The 25,654-nt window shown below is 55.8% G+C and overlaps 1 protein-coding gene across 1 annotated transcript in view; it reads right to left on the minus strand.

Annotated features, from left to right (window-relative positions):
• Positions 1-25,517, minus strand: part of LOC135827205 (uncharacterized) — a 32,915-nt gene extending 7,398 nt beyond the window's left edge. The window contains exons 1-13 of the mRNA XM_065339736.1: positions 24,726-25,517; positions 23,700-23,961; positions 23,288-23,485; positions 22,472-22,705; positions 21,407-21,598; positions 9,433-9,546; positions 8,420-8,506; positions 7,977-8,228; positions 6,699-6,806; positions 5,521-5,814; positions 4,073-4,291; positions 3,470-3,679; positions 422-651 (exon numbers count right to left, since the gene is read on the minus strand). Of these exons, the coding sequence (XP_065195808.1) occupies positions 422-651; positions 3,470-3,679; positions 4,073-4,291; positions 5,521-5,814; positions 6,699-6,806; positions 7,977-8,228; positions 8,420-8,506; positions 9,433-9,546; positions 21,407-21,598; positions 22,472-22,705; positions 23,288-23,485; positions 23,700-23,961; positions 24,726-25,282 (2,957 nt within the window). The 5' untranslated portion in view covers positions 25,283-25,517. The remainder of the gene's footprint in view (positions 1-421; positions 652-3,469; positions 3,680-4,072; positions 4,292-5,520; positions 5,815-6,698; positions 6,807-7,976; positions 8,229-8,419; positions 8,507-9,432; positions 9,547-21,406; positions 21,599-22,471; positions 22,706-23,287; positions 23,486-23,699; positions 23,962-24,725) is intronic.
• Between the last annotated feature and the right edge of the window lie 137 nt (positions 25,518-25,654).

A 25,654-nucleotide genomic window follows, 5' to 3' on the forward strand; every position in this document is an offset into this window, starting at 1 on the left:
CAAACACACACATGCACACACACACACACACACACACACACACACACACACACACACACACACACACACACCACACACATCACTGCTCTACCATCGTCACATTGGCGTTCATAGATTGACAATTTCTCAGCAAGGTAAAACGTGTGTTGCGTGCTCGACAAGACTGGCACTCTTATCAACCACAATTAGAAAAGTTGACAGGATTGCTTTTCTTAACGTTCTTATTCTTCTTAGTGTGTGTTGGAGTTTTCAAAGGACCTTTTCCATGTGCTTGATGATGCTTTCGTGGTGAAAGTTCACCATGTTAGAACACAGTGTTGTTGTGCTGGCGTAACCAAGGACTGTGTGGATGGAGAAGAAGATAAACTCAGCAGCATGCACAATTACACAGCGTTCATACTTCCCTGTATGGTTGACTCACCAGGCAATTTTCAACAGCAATGGCAGGTCCATAAGGTCAATGGACCGCAGCAGAAGTGGATCATTCCGCAGGCGCTCAATGTACAGCTTGATGAGAATGAAGTTGGGTGTTGCGTCGTACTCCGCGAGAAACGCGACCAGCTTGAGATCGATGAAATCGACCTTCAAGACCAGCTGTGCATATGCCTCTTCCCTGGCGTGGCTAATAAGCAAATCCAGCGGAGCACCATCCTAACGTGACGCAATGCAATGAATGCAGAAGTCAAGGTAAGAAGAGCGAGAACAACACTTCTTGACATACAGTTCTGGCAACGAAACCCTGACACTTGCCATAAGGAGCTGCAGCATACAGCGTGCAGCCCCTGCAGCCATGCATACAACATACTACCAAGAGTAAATAAGCTCCCAAGAGTGCGCAGCTCTGCATTATGGGGTCTCCGACGGCAAAACCTCACATCAAGTGTTCCAAGTACGATTAATAGCAAAAATCGTACTTGAAACACACGGTAACCTTCGTTGTATGTAGTAAATTTTCTACTACGTACAACGAAAGTTAGCGTGCGGGCAGTCCGAATATCTGCCGCGATTGTGTTGATAACTCGTACAAGTTTAGTGGGTTTCTGTCAGGGAGCGGTGCTTTTACTGCTCCATTGGTCGCTAAGATGGACTGTGAATGAACGACAGGAACACTGCACCGCTTGATGTGAGTTTTTGCAGTCGGCGGACCCCATAGAAAGGGTATCCAGAGCTGCACGCTCTTGGGAGCCTACGTACTCTTGTTATTACCAAGATCAAATAAGGGAACGTACCAAGTGAACACTACGTACACCATGTGATGTGAGTTTTCGTCACCGGCGGACCCCATAGAAAGGGTATCAGCAGTTGCACACTCTTCATATTGCATGTGTTACATACAACTTCTACTACTTGTACTTGTACTTCGACTAGTTTCAAAAACAGTAAGGACTAAGGGCATGTTTGATTGGGCAATCCGGATTCAGATCACATTCGCGGGAGCAGCCAGAAGAACAGTTCCCAATCAAACAGAACAGCGAATATGTTTGCCAGAAATGGTGTAGAACTCATGATAGCTCATTGTGCTGCGAACTTCAAAATTTCCACAGAGTTCAAAGATGTTTTAAACTTTTACGTTGCTCAAGTTGCGAAGGCGAAACAAACTTGAAAGGCTAATACAACCGGAGAAGAAGCTTCGAAGACAAACAAAAATTCAATCATGGAAGTGGAGACCACCATGAAATGTGCCAATCATACGTAGACCTCCATGTACATGTACATCACCACGTCCTTCACATAATCCCTGAACATGCCAGAATCGCGTAGAATCAAAACAAAAACTAAAGTCATTGCGTAGCCCTGTCAGGTTTTCATTGGGCTTTGCGACTTGCTCTGGCTGCTCCAGCCTTGGGGTCGGAGTGGTCAAAACATGTTCCAAACACTCCAAAGCCAGTGCAGACCAATCAAACGCCCCTGTTCTAAACGATCCTGTTTCGGATCCGACCAATCAAACGTGCCCTAAAGTACTCGTACACATCACATGATATGTAGCACCAAGAGTAGATAAACAAGAGTGTGCAACTCCAGCTATGGCCCTGAGTATGGGGTCTGCGACGGCAGAACTTCACATCACGTGATGAACCCGTGCACTCTAGTGCATGATAGATACTGGGTTGTACGCAGCCCAGCTTTGGGTACAACTCTCTTGTGGTCACTTTGCACTGTTTGCCAGCATAACCTTTTGAACCATGTCACGTGATGTGAAGTTCTGCCGTCGCAGCACAGCATAGAGGTTGTGCAGGCAGTTGCACACTCTTGGGTTATGTACTCTTGGTAGCACCCACACTGCACCTGAAATGTTCAAGAGTGCTCCCAAATGTGAATGGGCAGTTAAGGTACGCTTTCCAACGGCCAAAGAGAGTTGGAAAGCTTGTGTCTTTGTGGGTAATTTGAACATTTGGGGCTCATGAAAAATCGCACTGATTTTGGGATTTCTCTGCAACTTTTTGCTTCAGCAAAAATGTTGTGCTTGACCGCATTCCTGTCACTTCGCAGTGGCTTTTTGTTGGTGCAGTTTGTATCCCACCCTCCCACCCCTGACTTCTGGGTGTGGGTTTTTCGATATTATCTTATTGGCCATGTGGCTGTGGCAGTTACGACTGCTTTTCTTTTTTAGCTATTAAAAAAAAAAAAAAAACCTAGGGGTGGTGTGTGCGTCGCGGGCCTTTGTTTGGTTACGTACAGCTTCAGATTGTATGGCTAGTGCCAGCCAGGGGAGTTCAATTGAATCTGCATGGGAAGAATACTACTGTATTGTGATTGAACTGAAGCTGGATGATGACCGTGTGGTGAGTGTGTGGGGTTTTTCAAGATACCGTCCTGGGGCAGGGATGTAGGTCCTTTAGCTTGGACGGGTGTTGTTACATTCATTGTAACATCTTGTCGTTTTCTGTGTGCTTTGCTGTGCGACTAGCAGCAGTATCTTGTGCTTATTTTTCTTATCTCTATGCATCCAATTATTATTATTTTTTTTAAATCAGGAAGAGGATATAATATCAATAAATAAAGCCATTGCCGAGCCACCGTGCTCACAGCAGAGACTTCTGTGTGTGTTATTGTCGTGAAAGTGGACCACAAAGACCCCTACAAGTAATACCGGTACTCCTTATGTGTACTTAGGTTGTGACCTATGTGTACCTAGGCTGTGACCTATCAACCTGTTTTGGGATGCATGCCGCTAGGCACCGCATTTGCCACCTACACGTATTCAAGGCATGGCGATGGCAAGCATTACTTTACTTCTTACATATTATCCACTGCTACATTCTTACATATTATCCACTGCTACATTTACGTACTATGCTACTATGCCTAAACTACACAATCATCGTCTAACGTAACTTTTGCCTGCAGCAGCTTCAATGTTGGCGCACAGCAGGGTGTATGTACTGCACAGCACAGCACAGCACAGCATGGGAAACTCCTACATGCGGTATGCTACGCTTGGTGGAATATGGCGACAATCTAAACTAACCTTAGCTGCACGTTGGAGGGGTTCCAATGACGTACAAAACATATCCAAGAGGTCCTCTGGAGGAGTGCGAGATACATAATCCTCAATGACGTCGGCCAGAAGTTCCCTTGTACCCTCCAGTGTTCTCAATTGCTTCCACAGGACTTCCACAACCCGTGGCAGTTCCGCTGAAGTGACGTCATGGCGACACCGATGCACAGCAGGGAAGAACTACACAGCAGAGGATCATAAGCATACGCAATACAAACTAGCAGTTCACCGTGAAGAATGTTCACCGACGAGAGTACTTGGCAACAGAAGATGGCATGCCACACCACCGAGATCACATGCATACTCGAGTCAGTATGTCATCCATTCACTTTCAACACAGGAATGCACATAGCATGATACTACATGCACCAGTACAAAGCCAGTAGATAAGCAAGCACTCTTGAATCAGAGCAATCTTCCACGTATTTAGCCTCACAGTGCAGGAGAATGGGCCGTAGCAGTTCACATACGCCGTGTACAAGTGACATAGTACGGTACAATGCGAGTGGAGAAGGTGAATGAGGAACACGACATGCAGCGGCACCACTGCACACAACATAGCTCACAACTCACGATGCTGGAGAAGGTGGTGGTCAGGTCAGACTGCTCCAGCAGCTCCGCTTCTGCCAGTAACTCACTGACTGTCATGTTCCAGTAGGTGCGCAGAGGCAGTGTCATCTGCTCAAAGAAATCAGTGCTACCCGGCACACCCAGTAACCAGCGGCGTATTCTGGTCAGCTGAAGTGGTGAGAGCTCGGCCATTGCCACCTGGTCAAAGAAGAAGTCACACGCCTGAATGGAGCAAAAGAAAGAAAGAAGAAGAACATGCAACAAGTGTGAGATCTCTAGAATACTCCTATAGACATGCCTGCATGCACAAGTAAACACATGCACGCCCCACACACCCACGCACATGGAAACAAAAAAAAGGTGTCTGCTCAAAAGGCCCGATGACAGCTTGTCCCTAAGGCAATCCCATAGACGTTGAGCCTTGCTCTCCACAAGCGCAACACAACACAGAGACAGCATGCATTGTCAGCATATTCAATCACAATGCAGTCAAAAATCAAAGCAAACAGCAAAACATATCCATGTATAAGATACAATATGTATATAAGGCAACGAAGTGATGCTGTTGTCACAAAGCAAAACACCCGTGACTCTCATTCCCTACGTGTCAGGAAACCTTTCATCAGCGGCATGAATTCGTAGCTTTTAAAAGTTGCTTTCCTATACTAACTTGTACGTTTTTCAGTCTAATGGGCGCTGCCTGCACACTACGATGTATGACACATTCCTATACAGTCAGAGCATGCATTTCTGAAGTCCATGTCAGCAGATAATTGCCACAATGAACACTGTGCACACTCAACACGATAGCGTACATTAAAACATGTGTGACAAACGCATGCAGGCACTAAAAAGTTAGGGTCCGTTTACATGAGAAAGTTGGGCTCACTCGCCTCGGGCAGATCTTGACATCTGTTCATATGACAGACGTTTGTTTGAGGCAATCGGGTACTGGCTTGTGTGAGTTCTGCTTTTCATTTCTAAAACCGCGCATGGAACACGGTCGTAAAAAATGTTGTGAACGATATTTTGAATCACAAAGTGCCTGCAGACATTCTTGCTGACGATTCTGACAATGCAGGCACCAAATACCCGTACAAGTGGTTATCCGAGCCTTCTATTGAGCGATGGTTATACAGCAGTCTCCTCGGTCAGCACTGCTCACAGCTACGGAGCACTGAGACAAGGATGCTACCAGTACCAGTGCTACCAGTACCCTTTGCTATCATATTATTGGGCAACAATCCCGTTTGACTTAGCGAAGTAAAATAAAGAATACAAATACAGTACATAGCAAAACAACGCAAGCACGTCAAGCCAGAGTAGGGCAACACACACACACACACACACACACACACACACACACACACACACACACACACACACACACACACACACACACACTGACAACAGTGAACAGTAGGATTACAAGTACAGACAGAGCTACTGACCTGCTGCAGTTTGGACCCCGGTCGCAAAGAGTCCGACGGATGCAGGAAGACGCGGGCGAACTCCACAAGTCCCGGTACGCTGCACTTGAAGTTGCCGCTCTCCAAGCGTAACAGCACCTCGCTCAAGACCGTCTGCCTCGTGCTCTTGCCGAGCATGCCGCAATTATCAATAGCGCCCGCACACATGATCAGTGCATCCGAGTTGAGTTCCAGTGCACAGGACATGTAGAGCTTGAAGTACTCATCAAATATGTTTCGAATACAATGGGTCAAGGACACCATTTGCTGATTTTGCTAAATGCCGTACAAACAGACACAGAGAAAAGACCATACAATCTCACTAAGGCCGGGTTGAACAGCAGTCACAGTCACGAGTTGCCACCTGCAACTGTAAAGCAGACAATATCATCGTATGGAATTTAAAATATAGTTGTAGCCAGCTTGAAGGTGAAGAGGGGCAGCTGGGAAAGTGTATGTATACATGTAAAATGTACAAATCTGCAACGCTCCACACATGGAGAAGTCAAAAGGTAAATGAAGTTAATAATATGGATCCACATACCGGGTACACGCACAGATTATCAACTACACACGGAGCAAGAAAATAAAAGAAAATGTTTCGTCTCCATTTCCAACAGAACTCCCGACGGTGGTTAACGCCCGGAATAACCCAGCTGCACATGTGGACTGCAGCACAATGATGAATGGCCTACATGTATTTGTATCGCCATTCAGTTCACTCAACTGTAGCAGTCTATTTGTTAGTGTATACATGTACAGGCATGCGATGCATCATACCTAGGGAAAACAGGGGTGTTGATATGTATGGCAACCATTCATTGTACAGTGGCTCTTTCGATTCGTGCGTGTTCACCTAGTCTAAAGAAACCAATAGAAGGATAATGAGTAGCAGTGGCGAGGAGAAATTCAAGATGCACTAAAGACATGACAATAGTAGCAGCAGCAGCAGCAGCAGCAGCAGCAGAAACAGCAGCGGCAACAGCAGCAGCAGCAGCAGCAGAAACAGCAACAGCAGCAGCAGCAGCAGCAGAAAGAAGAACAGCAGCAGCAGCAGCAGCAGCAGCAGAAACAGAAGCAGCAGCAACAACAGTGATAGAAGCGGCAGCTGCTGCAGCTGCGGCAACAGTGACTGTGCAGACCTAGGCGTATCTACTCACATGGAGTGCCCATAATGGTGTTATTAGCACTTCAGGGTCTTCAACTTGAACCCAGTGTGGGAAACTAACCACCAGGTCAAACGCACTGGTTACGACGGTTGGAGTGATCTTTACAAACGTATGAAACAACAGCACACAACACCACAACTCGGTCATGACAGCACTATAACTTGGTCATTATCACAAACAATTTTCCTAGTACAGTGCGTATCGGTTATAGTGTGGTCGTGTAAAAGAATATACTGCCTACAAGAATGAACTCTCATGTTTTCATAATCATAACATGGATTTCAAGTGCACATTTATTCTTACAAGCAATTTTATCGTACAGTAGAATATATCGGTCCTAAAAATGGACTTTGTGTAGCAAAACATACCAGATTAGTACAAAGTATATCGCCTGTAGTAATAACACCCGTCCAATGCAGTTCCGACCTGACTCGTGTTGGGTCGCAGTGCTGCAGGTTCAACTGTTGTGGTCAGGTAACTCATGTTGCATAGCCACATGGTAAGCCTTGTGACTATAACCAGCCGCATGCACGGTAACACTACATTGCGTGTACGATGATCTTCCTGCCTCTCCGCACATGCACATGATATGTCACACTTGATTTATCGTGTGTAAGAAATATCGGAAATAAGAATAGAAAGTCATTTTTCAAACACCCACGCTATAACCGATACCTACTGTATCTAACATCACCTTGGGGCGTAAAATCCGAAAGTGGATCTTGCCCTGAGTTGACTGGCTGAATTCAGAGTGTGTGTGTCCTTGCTAAACTGCCCCATTGATGGCGTTACTAGAGCAGTGCGCATACACAGACCGTGCGTACTACTGTCGTGAACATTGAAACTCATGTTGGACTACAAGGCACAAAATTCGTACACAGGATCGACTAGTAGATGCAATGAGTGTTTCCAGGACAAGATTTATCAAGAGCAAGATGTGCAAGCAAAAGCAACAGCTCTCATTAGACGTCGCAACCCAGAGGTCCTGGGAGTGCACACTGGCAGTAGGCATGATCTCATGATTACAGTATACAGGTGAAATCCTGATACATGTACAGTCAACTTTGCGTATAATGACACTCGGCGGGACATCAGAAAAGTGGCCTTATTCGCGAAGTGTCGTTATACCCGAAGTCTCATCATACGTGTTACAGTTAGACGGGACTTTGCTCTGGGCATGGAAATTCTGTCGTTATTCGCGAATTGTCTTTATATCAGCAGTCGTTCTTAGCGAAGTTGACTGTATACACGTCTAGATGTAGGCCTTACCGTTGTCACTTTTCCCAGATTGCGTACAGCGCGCATGAGCAAGGTCAGATCGTGCGCATTGCCGATGGGCTGCAGTGGCTGCAACGCAGCGGCCACCATATCGTTGAGAAACCAGGTCATGAACTCATTGATGTCGGCAACCCCCGCGGGTGCGCGCTGTGCCAGTGACCAGAGTACTGATAGCAGAGCCTCCACGTCCAGCGCAGACTGTGATGCCATCCGCTCGTACTGACTCAACAGTGCCCCGAACATCTAGACAGGGCCACACAGGAGTACAGAACGCACAGTACGTCACATGACCAGATCTATTATCGATCACTATGGGAAAGACTACAACGTTCAACACATTGTTTCAAGCTGCATCCTAGACGGTAGCAGAAAGCATTGCCATTGCAGGTACAAGGATTAGCAGCCTCAATGCACTGAAAATCAACACAACTTACAACTTTATCTTCAACTCCAGCTTGCACAAAGAAGACCATTAAGTCCCGGACATTGGTCACAGTCAGCCATGATAGGCGACGGTCAGCCTAAAGAACATGAATTCACAACAGCAAACACTCTTGGCGGTAAGAATCGGTGACCGGCATGCTCTGGCTCAGGATCAACCCCACTGGCAGGAGGCAGATCAAGACAGCACAAGTTTCCCCTCATAGCTCTAATACGCCATGTGTGCCAAACACACATTTCAGAGCAAGTCCGAACCAAGCATGGGGACACAAGTATTCTGCAGGCTGCCAACTGCCAGTACATGAACAAACAAGGGTATAACTGTGCCAAGCCTCTATTTCCGAATGCGAGCAGTCCTTCAAGCCACAAGTGTTCATTCCTGCTGTGTCGCCTTCTACGCCTGAGTGAATACTGTGCGCTAGTCATCCGTGCTGCGTTCGTCGCTGTGCTGAGTGCAACTACTGCTTCAAGCCTGCTGTACGGCTTTGCAGACAAAACCGCAGCGGGAAAATGTGCTTCTATGCACGCATCCTGGACCGCTCAGGTTTGACACATACATGTACGTGTAGATTGATACAGGCCTGCGTCGATTCCAATACACTCATACCTCGGTTATCCGGACTTCGAAGTTACGGGCACTTCGGTCTACCGGGCACTATTTGGGCGAGTTTCAGGGGAAATATTACTACTCTTTTGTCACTTTTCGTAGAAATATTGACGTCATATGCCATATCGATGGCCTTTTCCCCATCAAGATGTATATGATTCGGAGTTACGGGCACCCTCGAAGTTACGGGCAGTGTCCGGTCCCGAAGCGCCCGGATAAGAGAGGTATGAGTGTACCTGCATCATGTGTAAAGGAAAGCGGCTTCAAGGCACATTGCAAACACACATTCTCATGATCTCTCTCTTGCTGCTACTCTACCACTTTTCTCTTTTTCAGCAAATGATGACAGTTGAGTATGCAACAATACACACCCGACCCGGTCTACACTTAGTGACTTACCTCCTCTCTCAGCTGCTCAATCAGCGATGGAGTACAGCAGGATAAAGCACAGAGAAGGCGAGCTGTCCGGCATACATTGTCTGAGCTTGCTTCTTTGAGCGATTGTGACACATTCTACACACCAGCAGGCACAGCATATTAATTGGGTGAGTTCCAGTAAGGGAGTAGATCTGTTTGCCATTGCAGGGCAGGAATGGCATCCACCACTGGTCCAGGATACTGTACGTCCGAAAATACGTGTACCCCGCACACACTGCATCATAAAGATGAAGTCAATTTGAAATTCTGTCGGGACAGCACTGATAGTGGTGACGCACACTCATGGGGGGTAGGTGCTCGTGGGGGGTAGGTGCTCGTGGGGGGTAGGTGCTCGTGGGGGCTAGGTGCTCGTGGGGGGTAGGTGCTCGTGGGGGCTAGGTGCTCGTGGGGGGGGGGGGGGGGGGGGTAGGTGCTCATGGGGGGTTGGTGCTCGTGGGGGGTAGGTGCTCGAGGGGGGTAGGTGCTCGTGGGGGGTAGGTGCTCGTGGGGGGGGGGGGGGGGGGGTAGCTGCTCATGGGGGGTAGGTGCTCGTGGGGGGTAGGTGCTCGTGGGGGGTAGGTGCTCACGGGGGGGTAGGTGCTCGTGGGGGGTAGGTGCTCATGGGGGTTAGATGCTCGTGGGGGGTAGGTGCTCGTGGTGGGTAGGTGCTCGTGGGGGGTAGGTGTTCGTGGGGGGGGGGGGGGGGGGTAGGTGCTCGTGGTGGGTAGGTGCTCGTGGGGATAGGTACTGATGGGGGTTAGGTGCTCGTGGGGGGTTATGTGCTCGTGGGGGTTAGGTGCTCGTGGGGAGTAGGTGCTCGTGGGGGGGTAGGTGCTCTTGGGGGGTAGGTACTGAAGGGGGTTAGGTGCTCGTGGGGGTTAGGTGCTCGTGGGGGGGGGGGGGGGGGTAGGTGCTCGTGGGGGGCAGGTGCTCGTGGGGGGTAGGTGCTCGTGGGGGGTAGGTGCTCGTGGGGGTTAGGTGCTCGTGGGGGTTAGGTGCTCTTGGGGGTTAGGTGCTGATGGGGGTTAGGTGCTCGTGGGGGGGGGGGGGGTAGGTGCTCATGGGGGTAAGGTGCCCATAGGGGGTTAGGTGCTCGTGGTGGTTAGGTGCTCATGGGGGGGTAGGTGCTGGTGGGGGTTAGGTGCTCGTGGGGGGTAGGTGCTCGCGAGGGGGTAGGTGCTCGCGAGGGGGTAGGTGCTCGTGGGGGGTAGGTGCTCATGGGGGTTAGGTGCTCGTGGGGGGTAGGTGCTCGTGGGGGGTAGGTGCTCGTGGTGGGTAGGTGCTCGTGGGGGGTAGGTGCTCGTGGGGGGTAGGTGCTCGTGGTGGGTAGGTGCTCGTGGGGATAGGTACTGATGGGGGTTAGGTGCTCATGGGGGGTAGGTGCTCGTGGGGGTTAGGTGCTCGTGGGGGGTAGGTGCTCGTGGGGGGTAGGTGCTCTTGGGGGGTAGGTACTGAAGGGGGTTAGGTGCTCGTGGGGGTTAGGTGCTCGTGGGGGGTAGGTGCTTGTGGGGGCAGGTGCTCGTGGGGGGTAGGTGCTCGTGGGGGTTAGGTGCTCGTGGGGGTTAGGTGCTCTTGGGGGTTAGGTGCTGATGGGGGTTAGGTGCTCGTGGGGGTTAGGTGCTCTTGGGGGTTAGGTGCTCGTGGGGGTTAGGTGCTCGTGGGGGTTAGGTGCTCATGGGGGTTAGGTGCTCTTGGGGATTAGGTGCTCGTGGGGGGTAGGTGCTCGTGGGGGGTAGGTGCTCGTGGGGGGTAGGTGCTCGTGGGGGGTAGGTGCTTGTGGGGGGTAGGTGCTCGTGGGGGCTAGGTGCCCGTGGGGGGTAGGTGCTCGTGGGGGGTAGGTGCTCGTGGGGGGTAGGTGCTCGTGGGGGCTAGGTGCTCGTAGGGGGTAGGTACTGATGGGGGTTAGGTGCTCGTGGGGGCTAGGTGCTCGTGGGGGGTAGGTGCTCGTGGGGGATAGGTGCTCGTGGGGGGTAGGTGCTCGTGGGGGATAGGTGCTCGTCGGGGTAGGTGCTCGTGGGGGGTAGGTGCTCGTTGGGGTTAGGTGCTCTTGGGGGTTAGGTGCTCGTGGGGGGTAGGTGCTCGTGGGGGGGGTAGGTGCTCGTGGGGGGTAGGTGCTTGTGGGGGTTAGGTACTGATGGGGTTAGGTGCTCTTGGGGGCTAGGTGCTCGTGGGGGGTAGGTGCTCGTGGGGGGGGGGGGGGGTAGGTGCTCGTGGGGGGTAGGTGCTCGCGGGGGCTAGGTACTGGTGGGGGTTAGGTGCTCGTGGGGGGTAGGTGCTCTTGGGGGGTAGGTACTGAAGGGGGTTAGGTGCTCGTGGGGGATAGGTGCTCGTGGGGGTTAGGTGCTCGTGGGGGGTAGGTGCTCGTGGGGGGTAGGTGCTCGTGGGGGGTAGGTGCTCGTGGGCGCTAGGTGCTCGTGGGGGGTAGGTACTGATGGGGGTTAGGTGCTCGTGGGGGCTAGGTGCTCGTGGGGGGTAGGTGCTCGTGGGGGGTAGGTGCTCGTGGGGGATAGGTGCTCGTGGGGGGTAGGTGCTCGTGGGGGATAGGTGCTCGTCGGGGTAGGTACTCGTGGGGGGTAGGTGCTCGTTGGGGTTAGGTGCTCTTGGGGGTTAGGTGCTCGTGGGGGGGGGGGGGGGGGGATAGGTGCTTGTGGGGGGTAGGTGCTCGTGGGGGGTAGGTGTTCGTGGGGGTTAGGTGTTCGTGGGGGGTAGGTGCTCGTGGGGGGTAGGTGCTCGTGGGGGGTAGGTGCTTGTGGGGGGGGGGGGGGGGGGGGGGGGGGTAGGTGCTCGTGGGGGCTAGGTGCTCGTGGCGGGTAGGTGCTCGTGGGGGGTAGGTGCACGTGGGGGGTAGGTGCTCGTGGGGGGTAGGTGCTCGTGGGGGCTAGGTGCTCGTGGGGGGTAGGTACTGATGGGGGTTAGGTGCTCGTGGGGGGTAGGTGCTCGTGGGGGGTAGGTGCTCGTGGGGGCTAGGTGCTCGTGGGGGGTAGGTGCTCGTGGGGGGTAGGTGCTCGTGGGGGGTAGGTGCTCGTGGGGGGTAGGTGCTCGTGGGGGGTAGGTGCTCGTGGGGGTTAGGTACTGATGGGGGTTAGGTGCTCTTGGGGGCTAGGTTCTCGTGGGGGGTAGGTGCTCGTGGGGGGTAGGTGCTCGTGGGGGCTAGGTACTGATGGGGGTTAGGTGCTCGTGGGGGGTAGGTGCTCGTGGGGGGTAGGTACTGAAGGGGGTTAGGTGCTCGTGGGGGATACGTGCTCGTGGGGGTTAGGTGCTCATGGGGGGTAGGTGCTCGTGGGGGTTAGGTGCTCGTGGGGGGTAGGTGCTCGTGGGGGGTAGGTGCTCTTGGGGGGTAGGTACTGAAGGGGGTTAGGTGCTCGTGGGGGTTAGGTGCTCGTGGGGGGTAGGTGCTTGTGGGGGCAGGTGCTCGTGGGGGGTAGGTGCTCGTGGGGGTTAGGTGCTCGTGGGGGTTAGGTGCTCTTGGGGGTTAGGTGCTGATGGGGGTTAGGTGCTCGTGGGGGTTAGGTGCTCTTGGGGGTTAGGTGCTCGTGGGGGTTAGGTGCTCGTGGGGGTTAGGTGCTCATGGGGGTTAGGTGCTCTTGGGGATTAGGTGCTCGTGGGGGGTAGGTGCTCGTGGGGGGTAGGTGCTCGTGGGGGGTAGGTGCTCGTGGGGGGTAGGTGCTTGTGGGGGGTAGGTGCTCGTGGGGGCTAGGTGCCCGTGGGGGGTAGGTGCTCGTGGGGGGTAGGTGCTCGTGGGGGGTAGGTGCTCGTGGGGGCTAGGTGCTCGTAGGGGGTAGGTACTGATGGGGGTTAGGTGCTCGTGGGGGCTAGGTGCTCGTGGGGGGTAGGTGCTCGTGGGGGATAGGTGCTCGTGGGGGGTAGGTGCTCGTGGGGGATAGGTGCTCGTCGGGGTAGGTGCTCGTGGGGGGTAGGTGCTCGTTGGGGTTAGGTGCTCTTGGGGGTTAGGTGCTCGTGGGGGGTAGGTGCTCGTGGGGGGGTAGGTGCTCGTGGGGGGTAGGTGCTTGTGGGGGTTAGGTACTGATGGGGTTAGGTGCTCTTGGGGGCTAGGTGCTCGTGGGGGGTAGGTGCTCGTGGGGGGGGGGGGGGGGGTAGGTGCTCGTGGGGGGTAGGTGCTCGCGGGGGCTAGGTACTGGTGGGGGTTAGGTGCTCGTGGGGGGTAGGTGCTCTTGGGGGGTAGGTACTGAAGGGGGTTAGGTGCTCGTGGGGGATAGGTGCTCGTGGGGGTTAGGTGCTCGTGGGGGGTAGGTGCTCGTGGGGGGTAGGTGCTCGTGGGGGGTAGGTGCTCGTGGGCGCTAGGTGCTCGTGGGGGGTAGGTACTGATGGGGGTTAGGTGCTCGTGGGGGCTAGGTGCTCGTGGGGGGTAGGTGCTCGTGGGGGGTAGGTGCTCGTGGGGGATAGGTGCTCGTGGGGGGTAGGTGCTCGTGGGGGATAGGTGCTCGTCGGGGTAGGTACTCGTGGGGGGTAGGTGCTCGTTGGGGTTAGGTGCTCTTGGGGGTTAGGTGCTCGTGGGGGGGGGGGGGGGGGGGATAGGTGCTTGTGGGGGGTAGGTGCTCGTGGGGGGTAGGTGTTCGTGGGGGTTAGGTGTTCGTGGGGGGTAGGTGCTCGTGGGGGGTAGGTGCTCGTGGGGGGTAGGTGCTCGTGGGGGGGGGGGGGGGGGGGGGTAGGTGCTCGTGGGGGCTAGGTGCTCGTGGCGGGTAGGTGCTCGTGGGGGGTAGGTGCACGTGGGGGGTAGGTGCTCGTGGGGGGTAGGTGCTCGTGGGGGCTAGGTGCTCGTGGGGGGTAGGTACTGATGGGGGTTAGGTGCTCGTGGGGGGTAGGTGCTCGTGGGGGGTAGGTGCTCGTGGGGGCTAGGTGCTCGTGGGGGGTAGGTGCTCGTGGGGGGTAGGTGCTCGTGGGGGGTAGGTGCTCGTGGGGGGTAGGTGCTCGTGGGGGGTAGGTGCTCGTGGGGGTTAGGTACTGATGGGGGTTAGGTGCTCTTGGGGGCTAGGTTCTCGTGGGGGGTAGGTGCTCGTGGGGGGTAGGTGCTCGTGGGGGCTAGGTACTGATGGGGGTTAGGTGCTCGTGGGGGGTAGGTGCTCGTGGGGGGTAGGTACTGAAGGGGGTTAGGTGCTCGTGGGGGATACGTGCTCGTGGGGGTTAGGTGCTCGTGGGGGGTAGGTGTTCGTGGGGGGGGGGGGGGGGGTAGGTGTTCGTGGGGGGGGGGGGGGGGGGGGTAGGTGCTCATGGGGGGTAGGTGCTCGTGGGGGGTAGGTGCTCGTGGGGGGTAGGTGCTCGTGGGGGGTAGGTGCTCGTGGGGGGTAGGTGCTCGTGGGGGGTAGGTGCTCGTGGGGGGTAGGTGCTCGTGGGAGGTAGGTGCTCATGGGGGGTAGGTGCTCGTGGGGGGTAGGTGCTCGTGGGGGGTAGGTGCTCATGAGGGGGTAGGTGCTCGTGGGGGTTAGGTGCTCTCGGGGGTTAGGTGCTCGTGGGGGTTAGGTGCTCGTGGGGGGTAGGTGCTCGTGGGGGGTAGGTGCTCGTGGGGGCTAGGTGCTCGTGGGGGCTAGGTGCTCGTGGGGGGCAGGTGCTCGTGGGGGGTAGGTGCTCGTGGGGGGTAGGTGCTCGTGGGGGGTAGGTGCTCGTGGGGGGTAGGTACTGATGGGGGGAGGGGGGGGGGGGGTAGGTGCTCGTGGGGGCTAGGTGCTCGTGGGGGGTAGGTGCTCGTGGGGGGGGGGGGGGTAGGTGCTCTTGGGGGGTAGGTACTGAAGGGGGTTAGGTGCTCGTGGGGGATAGGTGCTCGTGGGGGGGGGGGGGGGGGGTAGGTGCTCATGGGGGGTAGGTGCTCGTGGGGGGTAGGTACTGATGGGGGTTAGGTGCTCGTGGGGGCTAGGTGCTCGTGGGGGGTAGGTGCTCGTGGGGGGTAGGTGCTCGTGGGGGATAGGTGCTCGTGGGGGGTAGGTGCTCGTGGGGGATAGGTGTTCGTCGGGGTAGGTACTCGTGGGGGGTAGGTGCTCGTTGGGGTTAGGTGCTCTTGGGGGTTAGGTGCTCGTGGGGGGGGGGGGGGATAGGTGCTTGTGGGGGGTAGGTGCTCGTGGGGGGTAGGTGTTCGTGGGGGTTAGGTGTTCGTGGGGGGTAGGTGCTCGTGGGGGGTAGGTGCTCGTGGGGGGTAGGTGCTCGTGGGGGGTAGGTGCTCGTGGGGGGTAGGTGCTCGTGGGGGGTAGGTGCTCGTGGGGGGTAGGTGCTCGTGGGAGGTAGGTGCTCGTGGGGGGTAGGTGCTCGTGGGGGGTAGGTGCTCGTGGGGGGTAGGTGCTCATGAGGGGGTAGGTGCTCGTGGGGGTTAGGTGCTCTCGGGGGTTAGGTGCTCGTGCGGGTTAGGTGCTCGTGGGGGGTAGGTGCTCGTGGGGGGTAGGTGCTCGTGGGGGCTAGGTGCTCGTGGGGGCTAGGTGCTCGTGGGGGGCAGGTGCTCGTGGGGGGTAGGTGCTCGTGGGGGGTAGGTGCTCGTGGGGGGTAGGTGCTCGTGGGGGGTAGGTGCTCGTGGGGGGTAGGTACTGATGGGGGGAGGGGGGGGGGGTAGGTGCTCGTGGGGGCTAGGTGCTCGTGGGGGGTAGGTGCTCGTGGGGGGGGGGGGGGCTAGGTGCTCTTGGGGGGTAGGTACTGAAGGGGGTTAGGTGCTCGTGGGGGATAGGTGCTCGTGGGGGGGGGGGTAGGTGCTCATGGGGGGTAGGTGCTCGTGGGGGGTAGGTACTGATGGGGGTTAGGTGCTCGTGGGGGCTAGGTGCTCGTGGGGGGTAGGTGCTCGTGGGGGGTAGGTGCTCGTGGGGGATAGGTGCTCGTGGGGGGTAGGTGCTCGTGGGGGATAGGTGCTCGTCGGGGTAGGTACTCGTGGGGGGTAGGTGCTCGTTGGGGTTAGGTGCTCTTGGGGGTTAGGTGCTCGTGGGGGGGGGGGGGGATAGGTGCTTGTGGGGGGTAGGTGCTCGTGGGGGGTAGGTGTTCGTGGGGGTTAGGTGTTCGTGGGGGGTAGGTGCTCGTGGGGGGTAGGTGCTCGGGGGGGGGTAGGTGCTCGTGGGGGCTAGGTGCTCGTGGCGGGTAGGTGCTCGTGGGGGGTAGGTGCACGTGGGGGGTAGGTGCTCGTGGGGGGTAGGTGCTCGTGGGGGGTAGGTGCTCGTGGGGGGGGGGGGGGGGGGTAGGTGCTCGTGGGGGCTAGGTGCTCGTGGGGGGTAGGTACTGATGGGGGTTAGGTGCTCGTGGGGGGTAGGTGCTCGTGGGGGGTAGGTGCTCGTGGGGGCTAGGTGCTCGTGGGGGGTAGGTGCTCGTGGGGGGTAGGTGCTCGTGGGGGGTAGGTGCTCGTGGGGGGTAGGTGCTCGTGGGGGTTAGGTACTGATGGGGGTTAGGTGCTCTTGGGGGCTAGGTTCTCGTGGGGGGTAGCTGCTCGTGGGGGGTAGGTGCTCGTGGGGGCTAGGTACTGATGGGGGTTAGGTGCTCGTGGGGGGTAGGTGCTCTTGGGGGGTAGGTACTGAAGGGGGTTAGGTGCTCGTGGGGGATACGTGCTCGTGGGGGTTAGGTGCTCGTGGGGGGTAGGTGTTCGTGGGGGGGGGGGGGTAGGTGCTCATGGGGGGTAGGTGCTCGTGGGGGGTAGGTGCTCGTGGGGGGTAGGTGCTCGTGGGGGGTAGGTGCTCGTGGGGGGTAGGTGCTCGTGGGGGGTAGGTGCTCGTGGGGGGTAGGTGCTCGTGGGGGGTAGGTGCTCGTGGGGGGTAGGTGCTCGTGGGGGGTAGGTGCTCGTGGGAGGTAGGTGCTCATGGGGGGTAGGTGCTCGTGGGGGGTAGGTGCTCGTGGGGGGTAGGTGCTCATGAGGGGGTAGGTGCTCGTGGGGGTTAGGTGCTCTCGGGGTTAGGTGCTCGTGGGGGTTAGGTGCTCGTGGGGGGTAGGTGCTCGTGGGGGTAGGTGCTCGTGGGGGCTAGGTGCTCGTGGGGGCTAGGTGCTCGTGGGGGGCAGGTGCTCGTGGGGGGTAGGTGCTCGTGGGGGGTAGGTGCTCGTGGGGGGTAGGTGCTCGTGGGGGGTAGGTACTGATGGGGGGAGGGGGGGGGGGGGTAGGTGCTCGTGGGGGCTAGGTGCTCGTGGGGGGTAGGTGCTCGTGGGGGGGGGGGGGGTAGGTGCTCTTGGGGGGTAGGTACTGAAGGGGGTTAGGTGCTCGTGGGGGATAGGTGCTCGTGGGGGGGGGGGGGGGGGTAGGTGCTCATGGGGGGTAGGTGCTCGTGGGGGGTAGGTACTGATGGGGGTTAGGTGCTCGTGGGGGCTAGGTGCTCGTGGGGGGTAGGTGCTCGTGGGGGGTAGGTGCTCGTGGGGGATAGGTGCTCGTGGGGGGTAGGTGCTCGTGGGGGATAGGTGCTCGTCGGGGTAGGTACTCGTGGGGGGTAGGTGCTCGTTGGGGTTAGGTGCTCTTGGGGGTTAGGTGCTCGTGGGGGGGGGGGGGGGGGGGATAGGTGCTTGTGGGGGGTAGGTGCTCGTGGGGGGTAGGTGTTCGTGGGGGTTAGGTGTTCGTGGGGGGTAGGTGCTCGTGGGGGGTAGGTGCTCGTGGGGGGTAGGTGCTCGTGGGGGGTAGGTGCTCGTGGGGGGTAGGTGCTCGTGGGGGGTAGGTGCTCGTGGGAGGTAGGTGCTCGTGGGGGGTAGGTGCTCGTGGGGGGTAGGTGCTCGTGGGGGGTAGGTGCTCATGAGGGGGTAGGTGCTCGTGGGGGTTAGGTGCTCTCGGGGGTTAGGTGCTCGTGCGGGTTAGGTGCTCGTGGGGGGTAGGTGCTCGTGGGGGGTAGGTGCTCGTGGGGGCTAGGTGCTCGTGGGGGCTAGGTGCTCGTGGGGGGCAGGTGCTCGTGGGGGGTAGGTGCTCGTGGGGGGTAGGTGCTCGTGGGGGGTAGGTGCTCGTGGGGGGTAGGTGCTCGTGGGGGGTAGGTACTGATGGGGGGAGGGGGGGGGGGGCGGTAGGTGCTCGTGGGGGCTAGGTGCTCGTGGGGGGTAGGTGCTCGTGGGGGGGGGGGGGGGCTAGGTGCTCTTGGGGGGTAGGTACTGAAGGGGGTTAGGTGCTCGTGGGGGATAGGTGCTCGTGGGGGGGGGGGGGTAGGTGCTCATGGGGGGTAGGTGCTCGTGGGGGGTAGGTACTGATGGGGGTTAGGTGCTCGTGGGGGCTAGGTGCTCGTGGGGGGTAGGTGCTCGTGGGGGGTAGGTGCTCGTGGGGGATAGGTGCTCGTGGGGGGTAGGTGCTCGTGGGGGATAGGTGCTCGTCGGGGTAGGTACTCGTGGGGGGTAGGTGCTCGTTGGGGTTAGGTGCTCTTGGGGGTTAGGTGCTCGTGGGGGGGGGGGGGGATAGGTGCTTGTGGGGGGTAGGTGCTCGTGGGGGGTAGGTGTTCGTGGGGGTTAGGTGTTCGTGGGGGGTAGGTGCTCGTGGGGGGTAGGTGCTCGTGGGGGGTAGGTGCTCGGGGGGGGGGGGGGGGGGGTAGGTGCTCGTGGGGGCTAGGTGCTCGTGGCGGGTAGGTGCTCGTGGGGGGTAGGTGCACGTGGGGGGTAGGTGCTCGTGGGGGGTAGGTGCTCGTGGGGGGTAGGTGCTCGTGGGGGCTAGGTGCTCGTGGGGGGTAGGTACTGATGGGGGTTAGGTGCTCGTGGGGGGTAGGTGCTCGTGGGGGGTAGGTGCTCGTGGGGGCTAGGTGCTCGTGGGTGGTAGGTGCTCGTGGGGGGTAGGTGCTCGTGGGGGGTAGGTGCTCGTGGGGGGTAGGTGCTCGTGGGGGTTAGGTACTGATGGGGGTTAGGTGCTCTTGGGGGCTAGGTTCTCGTGGGGGGTAGGTGCTCGTGGGGGGTAGGTGCTCGTGGGGGCTAGGTACTGATGGGGGTTAGGTGCTCGTGGGGGGTAGGTGCTCTTGGGGGGTAGGTACTGAAGGGGGTTAGGTGCTCGTGGGGGATACGTGCTCGTGGGGGTTAGGTGCTCGTGGGGGGTAGGTGTTCGTGGGGGGGGGGGGGTAGGTGCTCATGGGGGGTAGGTGCTCGTGGGGGGTAGGTGCTCGTGGGGGGTAGGTGCTCGTGGGGGGTAGGTGCTCGTGGGGGGTAGGTGCTCGTGGGGGGTAGGTGCTCGTGGGGGGTAGGTGCTCGTGGGAGGTAGGTGCTCATGGGGGGTAGGTGCTCGTGGGGGGTAGGTGCTCGTGGGGGGTAGGTGCTCATGAGGGGGTAGGTGCTCGTGGGGGTTAGGTGCTCTCGGGGTTAGGTGCTCGTGGGGGTTAGGTGCTCGTGGGGGGTAGGTGCTCGTGGGGGCTAGGTGCTCGTGGGGGCTAGGTGCTCGTGGGGGGTAGGTGCTCGTGGGGGGTAGGTGCTCGTGGGGGGTAGGTGCTCGTGGGGGGTAGGTACTGATGGGGGGGGGGGGGTAGGTGCTCGTGGGGGCTAGGTGCTCGTGGGGGGTAGGTGCTCGTGGGGGGGGGGGGGGGGGGGGTAGGTGCTCTTGGGGGGTAGGTACTGAAGGGGGTTAGGTGCTCGTGGGGGATAGGTGCTCGTGGGGGGGGGGGGTAGGTGCTCATGGGGGGTAGGTGCTCGTGGGGGGTAGGTGCTCGTGGGGGGTAGGTGCTCGTGGGGGGTAGGCGCTCGTGGGGGGTAGGTGCTCGTGGGGGGTAGGTGCTCGTGGGGGGTAGGTGCTCGTGGGGGGTAGGTGCTCGAGGGGGGTAGGTGCTCGTGGGGGGTAGGTGCTCGTGGGGGGTAGGTGCTCATGGGGGGGGGGGGGGGTAGGTGCTCGTGGGGGTTAGGTGCTCTTGGGGGTTAGGTGCTCTTGGGGGTTAGGTGCTCGTGGGGGGTAGGTGCTCGTGGGGGGGGGGGGGGGGGGGGTAGGTGCTCATGGGTGGTAGGTGCTCGTGGGGGGTAGGTGCTCGTGGGGGGTAGGTGCTCGTGGGGGGTAGGTGCTCATGGGGGGGGGGGGTAAGTGCTCGTGGGGGTTAGGTGCTCTCGGAGGTTAGGTGCTCTTGGGGGTTAGGTGCTCGTGGGGGTTAGGTGCTCGTGGGGGGTAGGTGCTCGTGGGGGCTAGGTGCTCGTGGGGGCTAGGTGCTCGTGGGGGGTAGGTGCTCGTGGGGGGTAGGTGCTCGTGGGGGGTAGGTACTGATGGGGGGGGGGGGGTAGGTGCTCGTGGGGGCTAGGTGCTCGTGGGGGCTAGGTACTGATGGGGGTTAGGTGCTCTTGGGGGTTAGGTACCCCCAAGAGTTAGGTACTCATAGGAGTTAGGTATCCCTGGAGGTCAGGTACTCTTGGGGGTTAGATGCTCTGGCCAATACTTGAACTATGCTTGACATGAGTCGCTGCCACTGAAAATCTTTGAGAACCAAAGTGTAAGTACACCTTGAAACCTACAGCTATGAATGCTTGTTACATTGCAACTTTGCTGGCCATAGTATCACACACTTGGCCACCATGGCCCAGGGACAGCTGACATGAAAGATGATGTGTCAACAAGCGGACAATAACATTAGTGGGCAGACCCATCCGCGACTGGCAACTGCACACACTGTTTTCTTGTGCACACGACGATCACTCTCCCAGTTCGTTACTGCATGTGCATCCTTCAACTTTAAAATACCGCATTTCCCCGATTATTCGTCACACACGATTCTAAGTCGCATCCCCATTTTCAGGTCTGAGCCAAATTGTTTCCATACATTGACATAAGTAAGAAGTCACGCTCAATAGTAACTTGTAAGTTGCACCCCGCCTTTGCTCTTGAAGTTCAGTGTGAAAAGGTGTGACTTATATTCGGGGGAAATACGGTCTAGAGGCGTGGAAAATATATATCTGTCAACGGAAGTGTCCCTGCTGTGCTGGTGCCTTTATGCTTCGTGGTTAGGCTGAGAGCGCGTGGTTGCGACGAGTTGGGAATGCAGTAAACGGGAATAGGGCCGAAAGCTCTGTGGGAATATTAAATTGTGAAATACGGTGCTCTATCAAGACAAGTACAGGGTCTACAGACCTTAGCAAGGTTCAGCTGAAGCTGCTCCGTCGGTGACTCATTGCCAGCTGCTTGTGTCAGTGTCTCTGCAACAGACAGTGTCCTTTCCAGATCTCCAGCCGCCGCCGACGAAAGACACGCCTCCAGCATTTCACGCAGCTCCGCCGAGTTAGGAATGACGCCATCGCGAAGAAGAGATGAAATGTTTCCAAGCTGTTGGAGATTACAAGCACAAATATGTACACGAGTCGCACACGCATGGCACAGACATGTGCATGCATATAGTTGAGGCATGCATATTATTATACTTATGCGTTGGCAAGTACGCACATCTACGACCACATACACATACACATACACATCATGTACCATACAAACATACACACACACACCTCAGACCTCAGACATGCCCATCGCGGAAGCGATGATAGCGAACAGCTATGTTAGACATAGCAACTTGTGCTGGGATTACACCATTCAACAGCTTGCAAGGCTGATGAATTGACCGCCACTATTTTCTAGCCTGGTATCCACCACACAGCTGATTGAAGTGGCTTTTTCTGGCCAGTGATTCCCTAATTTTCATTTTTTCTTATTTTTTTACACACGCACACCACATACTCCGGCATACACTGGCTGTTGGTAACCACCCAGGAGAATGAAAGAAGAGCTAGGAGAATGAGAAAGAGGAGAAAGACGTGTGTGACCATAATCGTCGGGAATCGAACCCGCAACCTATCGATTGGAAATCGCTGCACATACCACTGCACCATATGGGACACACACACACACATCCACATACACACACACACACACACACACACACACACACACACACACACACACACACACGTGTACACACACGTGTACACACAGTGTACACGCACACACATGTACACGTACATGGATATGTGACAGCATATTAGTTATTGCCCAGGTCAACCTTCTTCACAAAACAGGCATCTTTTTTTATGTACATGTACTGAGCTATCATCCGGGTTGAAAAACATGTCAATACAGGCGGGAAAAAGACTCTTCCGGGCACAGCTACTGACTACTATAGTGCTACAAACGAACACAACTCACCGCTTCGGATGTCATTAGTTCAGGCTTAGAGTAAAAGCGTTTCATGGCTTTGTCCATCACCAGCGGCATAGGAGATGATGAACGATGCTGCTCAGCCTTTGTCGCTGTGTCATCTAATCCAGCAGCAGCAGCAGCACTGCCACCACCGCCACCGCCAACACCACAGCGTGCCAGCACTGATACCAGATGAGAGAGCCAAGTCACATCAATGACCTCGACTTGCGGCAAAACGTTCTGCGTGCACGATTTTCAACAGAGCAACAATTTTTTTTAAATGTCCATGCACATCGAAGTACACGTAGGGTTAGAGAAAAAAACTGAAGGCTCCCAATAAGCAACATTTTCGACAAATCTTCAAGTACTTTCAATGCCTTCTCATCAGCAGGTAAAACACAGGCAAAATGGAACTGAACGAGAACATTCATACAGCGAGAGAGAGAGAGAGAGAGAGAGAGAGAGAGAGAGAGAGAGAGAGAGAGAGAGAGAGAGAGAGAGAGAGAGAGAGAGAGAAGAGAGAGAGAGGAGAGAGAGAGAGAGAGAGAGAGAGAGAGAGAGAGAGAACAGAGAGGAGACACACACATACAGCCACACGCACGTACACACACACATACGCACATGCGAGCGCACCTACACACACACATACGCACATGCGAGCGCACGTGCGCATACACACGCATACACACACACACATACACATGCACACATACACATGCACACACACACACACACACACACACACACACACACACAAACACAAACGTACACACAAGCACGCACACCCATACGGACATCTAGAAACAGCAGTGTTCTACATACCAGAGAGACATGACTCAAGAATTCTGGCGCTTGCACCGACACCATGGCGAGAGAAATCAGCTGCTTGGTGGGCAGTTGATGCAACACTGGCAGGACTTGCTTGCGAATGCTAGCCATTGCTGAATCTCTCTTCGCGATCAGAACTGGTGCCTCAACACCCGCCAAGCAATCATCCAATGCCCTCAGCATCATTCCAATCTAAGGAGAAATATGACATGAGGCGTGGGGTCAGGGCATAGCTAAAGACAACGCAACACACCTTAAAACATTTTGCTATGAACATCAATAATTTGTGTTCTTTGTAATTCCAACACTACCTGTGGATCATTTCTCACTGTTTTCAGTCATCAGCATTACGTACATATAGCTTATTCCAATGCATTTTTCAGTGAATCAACACGAGATACCTTACCACACCGCTCAAGCCGACAGCATTCTGATCAGCATATTGTAGGAACAACAGGGGAACAGAGCTGCTGCTGACCACGTCCAACTCGATCGCAATGCGGCATGCTTCACAGCACAGTAAGGCCGCCTGGTGCGAGGTGAGCTCTTCCTCCAGGGTCAGTGCGAGTACGTCTAGATACGCTGCCTTCGGAGATGCTCTAGCTTGCACCAACAGAGCAACCAGGGGGTCCTGTTTGCCACTGAGGTACTTCTCCAGGTCGCTGGCCCTAGTTGATGACAGAACAAGAAATGGGATCATTGTAGCTTAGAATGATGAGCAATCAACTTGCCCACTAGTCCTCACAAGTCACGTACAACAAGAACTTTTCTTTCAATGTTTCTGCTCTTCGTGACCGTCATGAAGAATTGTCTTGATGAGCACGACGTCACCGTGAATACTTCCGCTAGAACAAAGCCGTCGGACAACTATTTGTCTTGACGATCAGCCGATGCCAAAGCATGCACTGTCCATGCATGTGCGAGAAGCACGTCACATAGGCTGTAGACATGTGACACTGCATACTCGTAACTCTGATGAACAACTCCAGGACGAAAGCCGAGACAGCTACAATTGTTACACATATCATTTTTCAGTTGGCTTTCTGGGCTCTGTAGATGTTATAAGCACCACAGTGTGTGTGTGTGCATGAAAAAACAGGATGAACAAGCAGGGTCGGCAGTTGAACTTTTAGGCAAGCTGCCCACAAGGAAGAACTTATCCAGTGCGGACTAGCTAGACATATTATACCAGTAAGCAACAAACACAAACTTCGAGTAGGCCAATAACACTGTTATACTGGAGTGCCAAAGTCACAGAGTGGTACATGTACCTTCAATGACAAGACGGAACAAGAGTACCGCAATGTCTTATCGTGCAGAGTCACCGGTAGCAAAAGGGTGGAATGGTGCAAACTCGTCCACTGGGGGCCATAACACAGACGGCCAATTAATGCCATTATAAATACAGATATATACACTGACTCAAACTCACATGTCCTTCCACGCCGTTGACACAGCTGCGACATTGCTGCTGGATGCAGCAACAGTAGCTGCAGGCCTCTGCAATATTGCCGAGGTAGCTGCAGATGCTAAAGATGTCGGCGCCTGTTGTAGCTGCACCTGTTGATTGTGTTGCTGAGCTGGGATATGGGTATTGGACATCGCCGGATGAGCTTGAACCATGGGCACAGTGCCATGCCGATGATGAATTGGCTGTGCTGTTTGTTGTGCATAGCTACGGACATGAGATTGCTGTTGCTGGCCATATCCAGGCGCCCCGTTGTATCGGGGTGGGTGAACAGAGTTGGCAACGCTGCCTGCATGGCGGTCCCTCAAGACTGTCTGCCAGTGCTGCTGCTGTTCAGCATTCTGTCGTTGTGAGTTCAACTGCTGTTGCCATTGCCTGTAACCAGTGACAGGATCCAACCCAGCAGGAGCAGCACCCTGGTGAACCAGCCTACTTGCAGGCTGACCTAGACAACTGCAACTGCACCTCGAGGCAACTCTGCCAGCTACAGACACCACCATATACTGCGCGTGGCAAGACATCAGCAGAACTTTTACGTTTGATGTCAGGCCATCAACAATTTACATCGGCTCTGTTTAGAACTCTTCGATCCAAACAGATGGCCGTCAAAGAAAGAGCACGAATATACAAAGGGCATCAGTGCAAGCGTTGTCTGAGAAAGAAAATGTTCTCTAAAGATGTATATCGGAATGCTCTTTCGCAACCCAATTTTTCGTAATTTTCGTAAATGAATCAGATACTGTACTCAGCTCATACATGTACAATGTTTGCAAATGCAATGTGAAAATTTGAATTGTTTGCCAGATTTTTATTGCATTCAATTATTTTTGTGAAAAATTCCTCCAGATCAGAACGCCATATTTGCCATAGCAATCAGAGAGAGCTAGTTTTTT

The sequence above is a fragment of the Sycon ciliatum genome, chromosome 1, assembly GCF_964019385.1.
Source record: "Sycon ciliatum chromosome 1, ocSycCili1.1, whole genome shotgun sequence".
In the NCBI taxonomy this organism is placed as follows: Eukaryota; Metazoa; Porifera; class Calcarea; order Leucosolenida; family Sycettidae; genus Sycon; species Sycon ciliatum.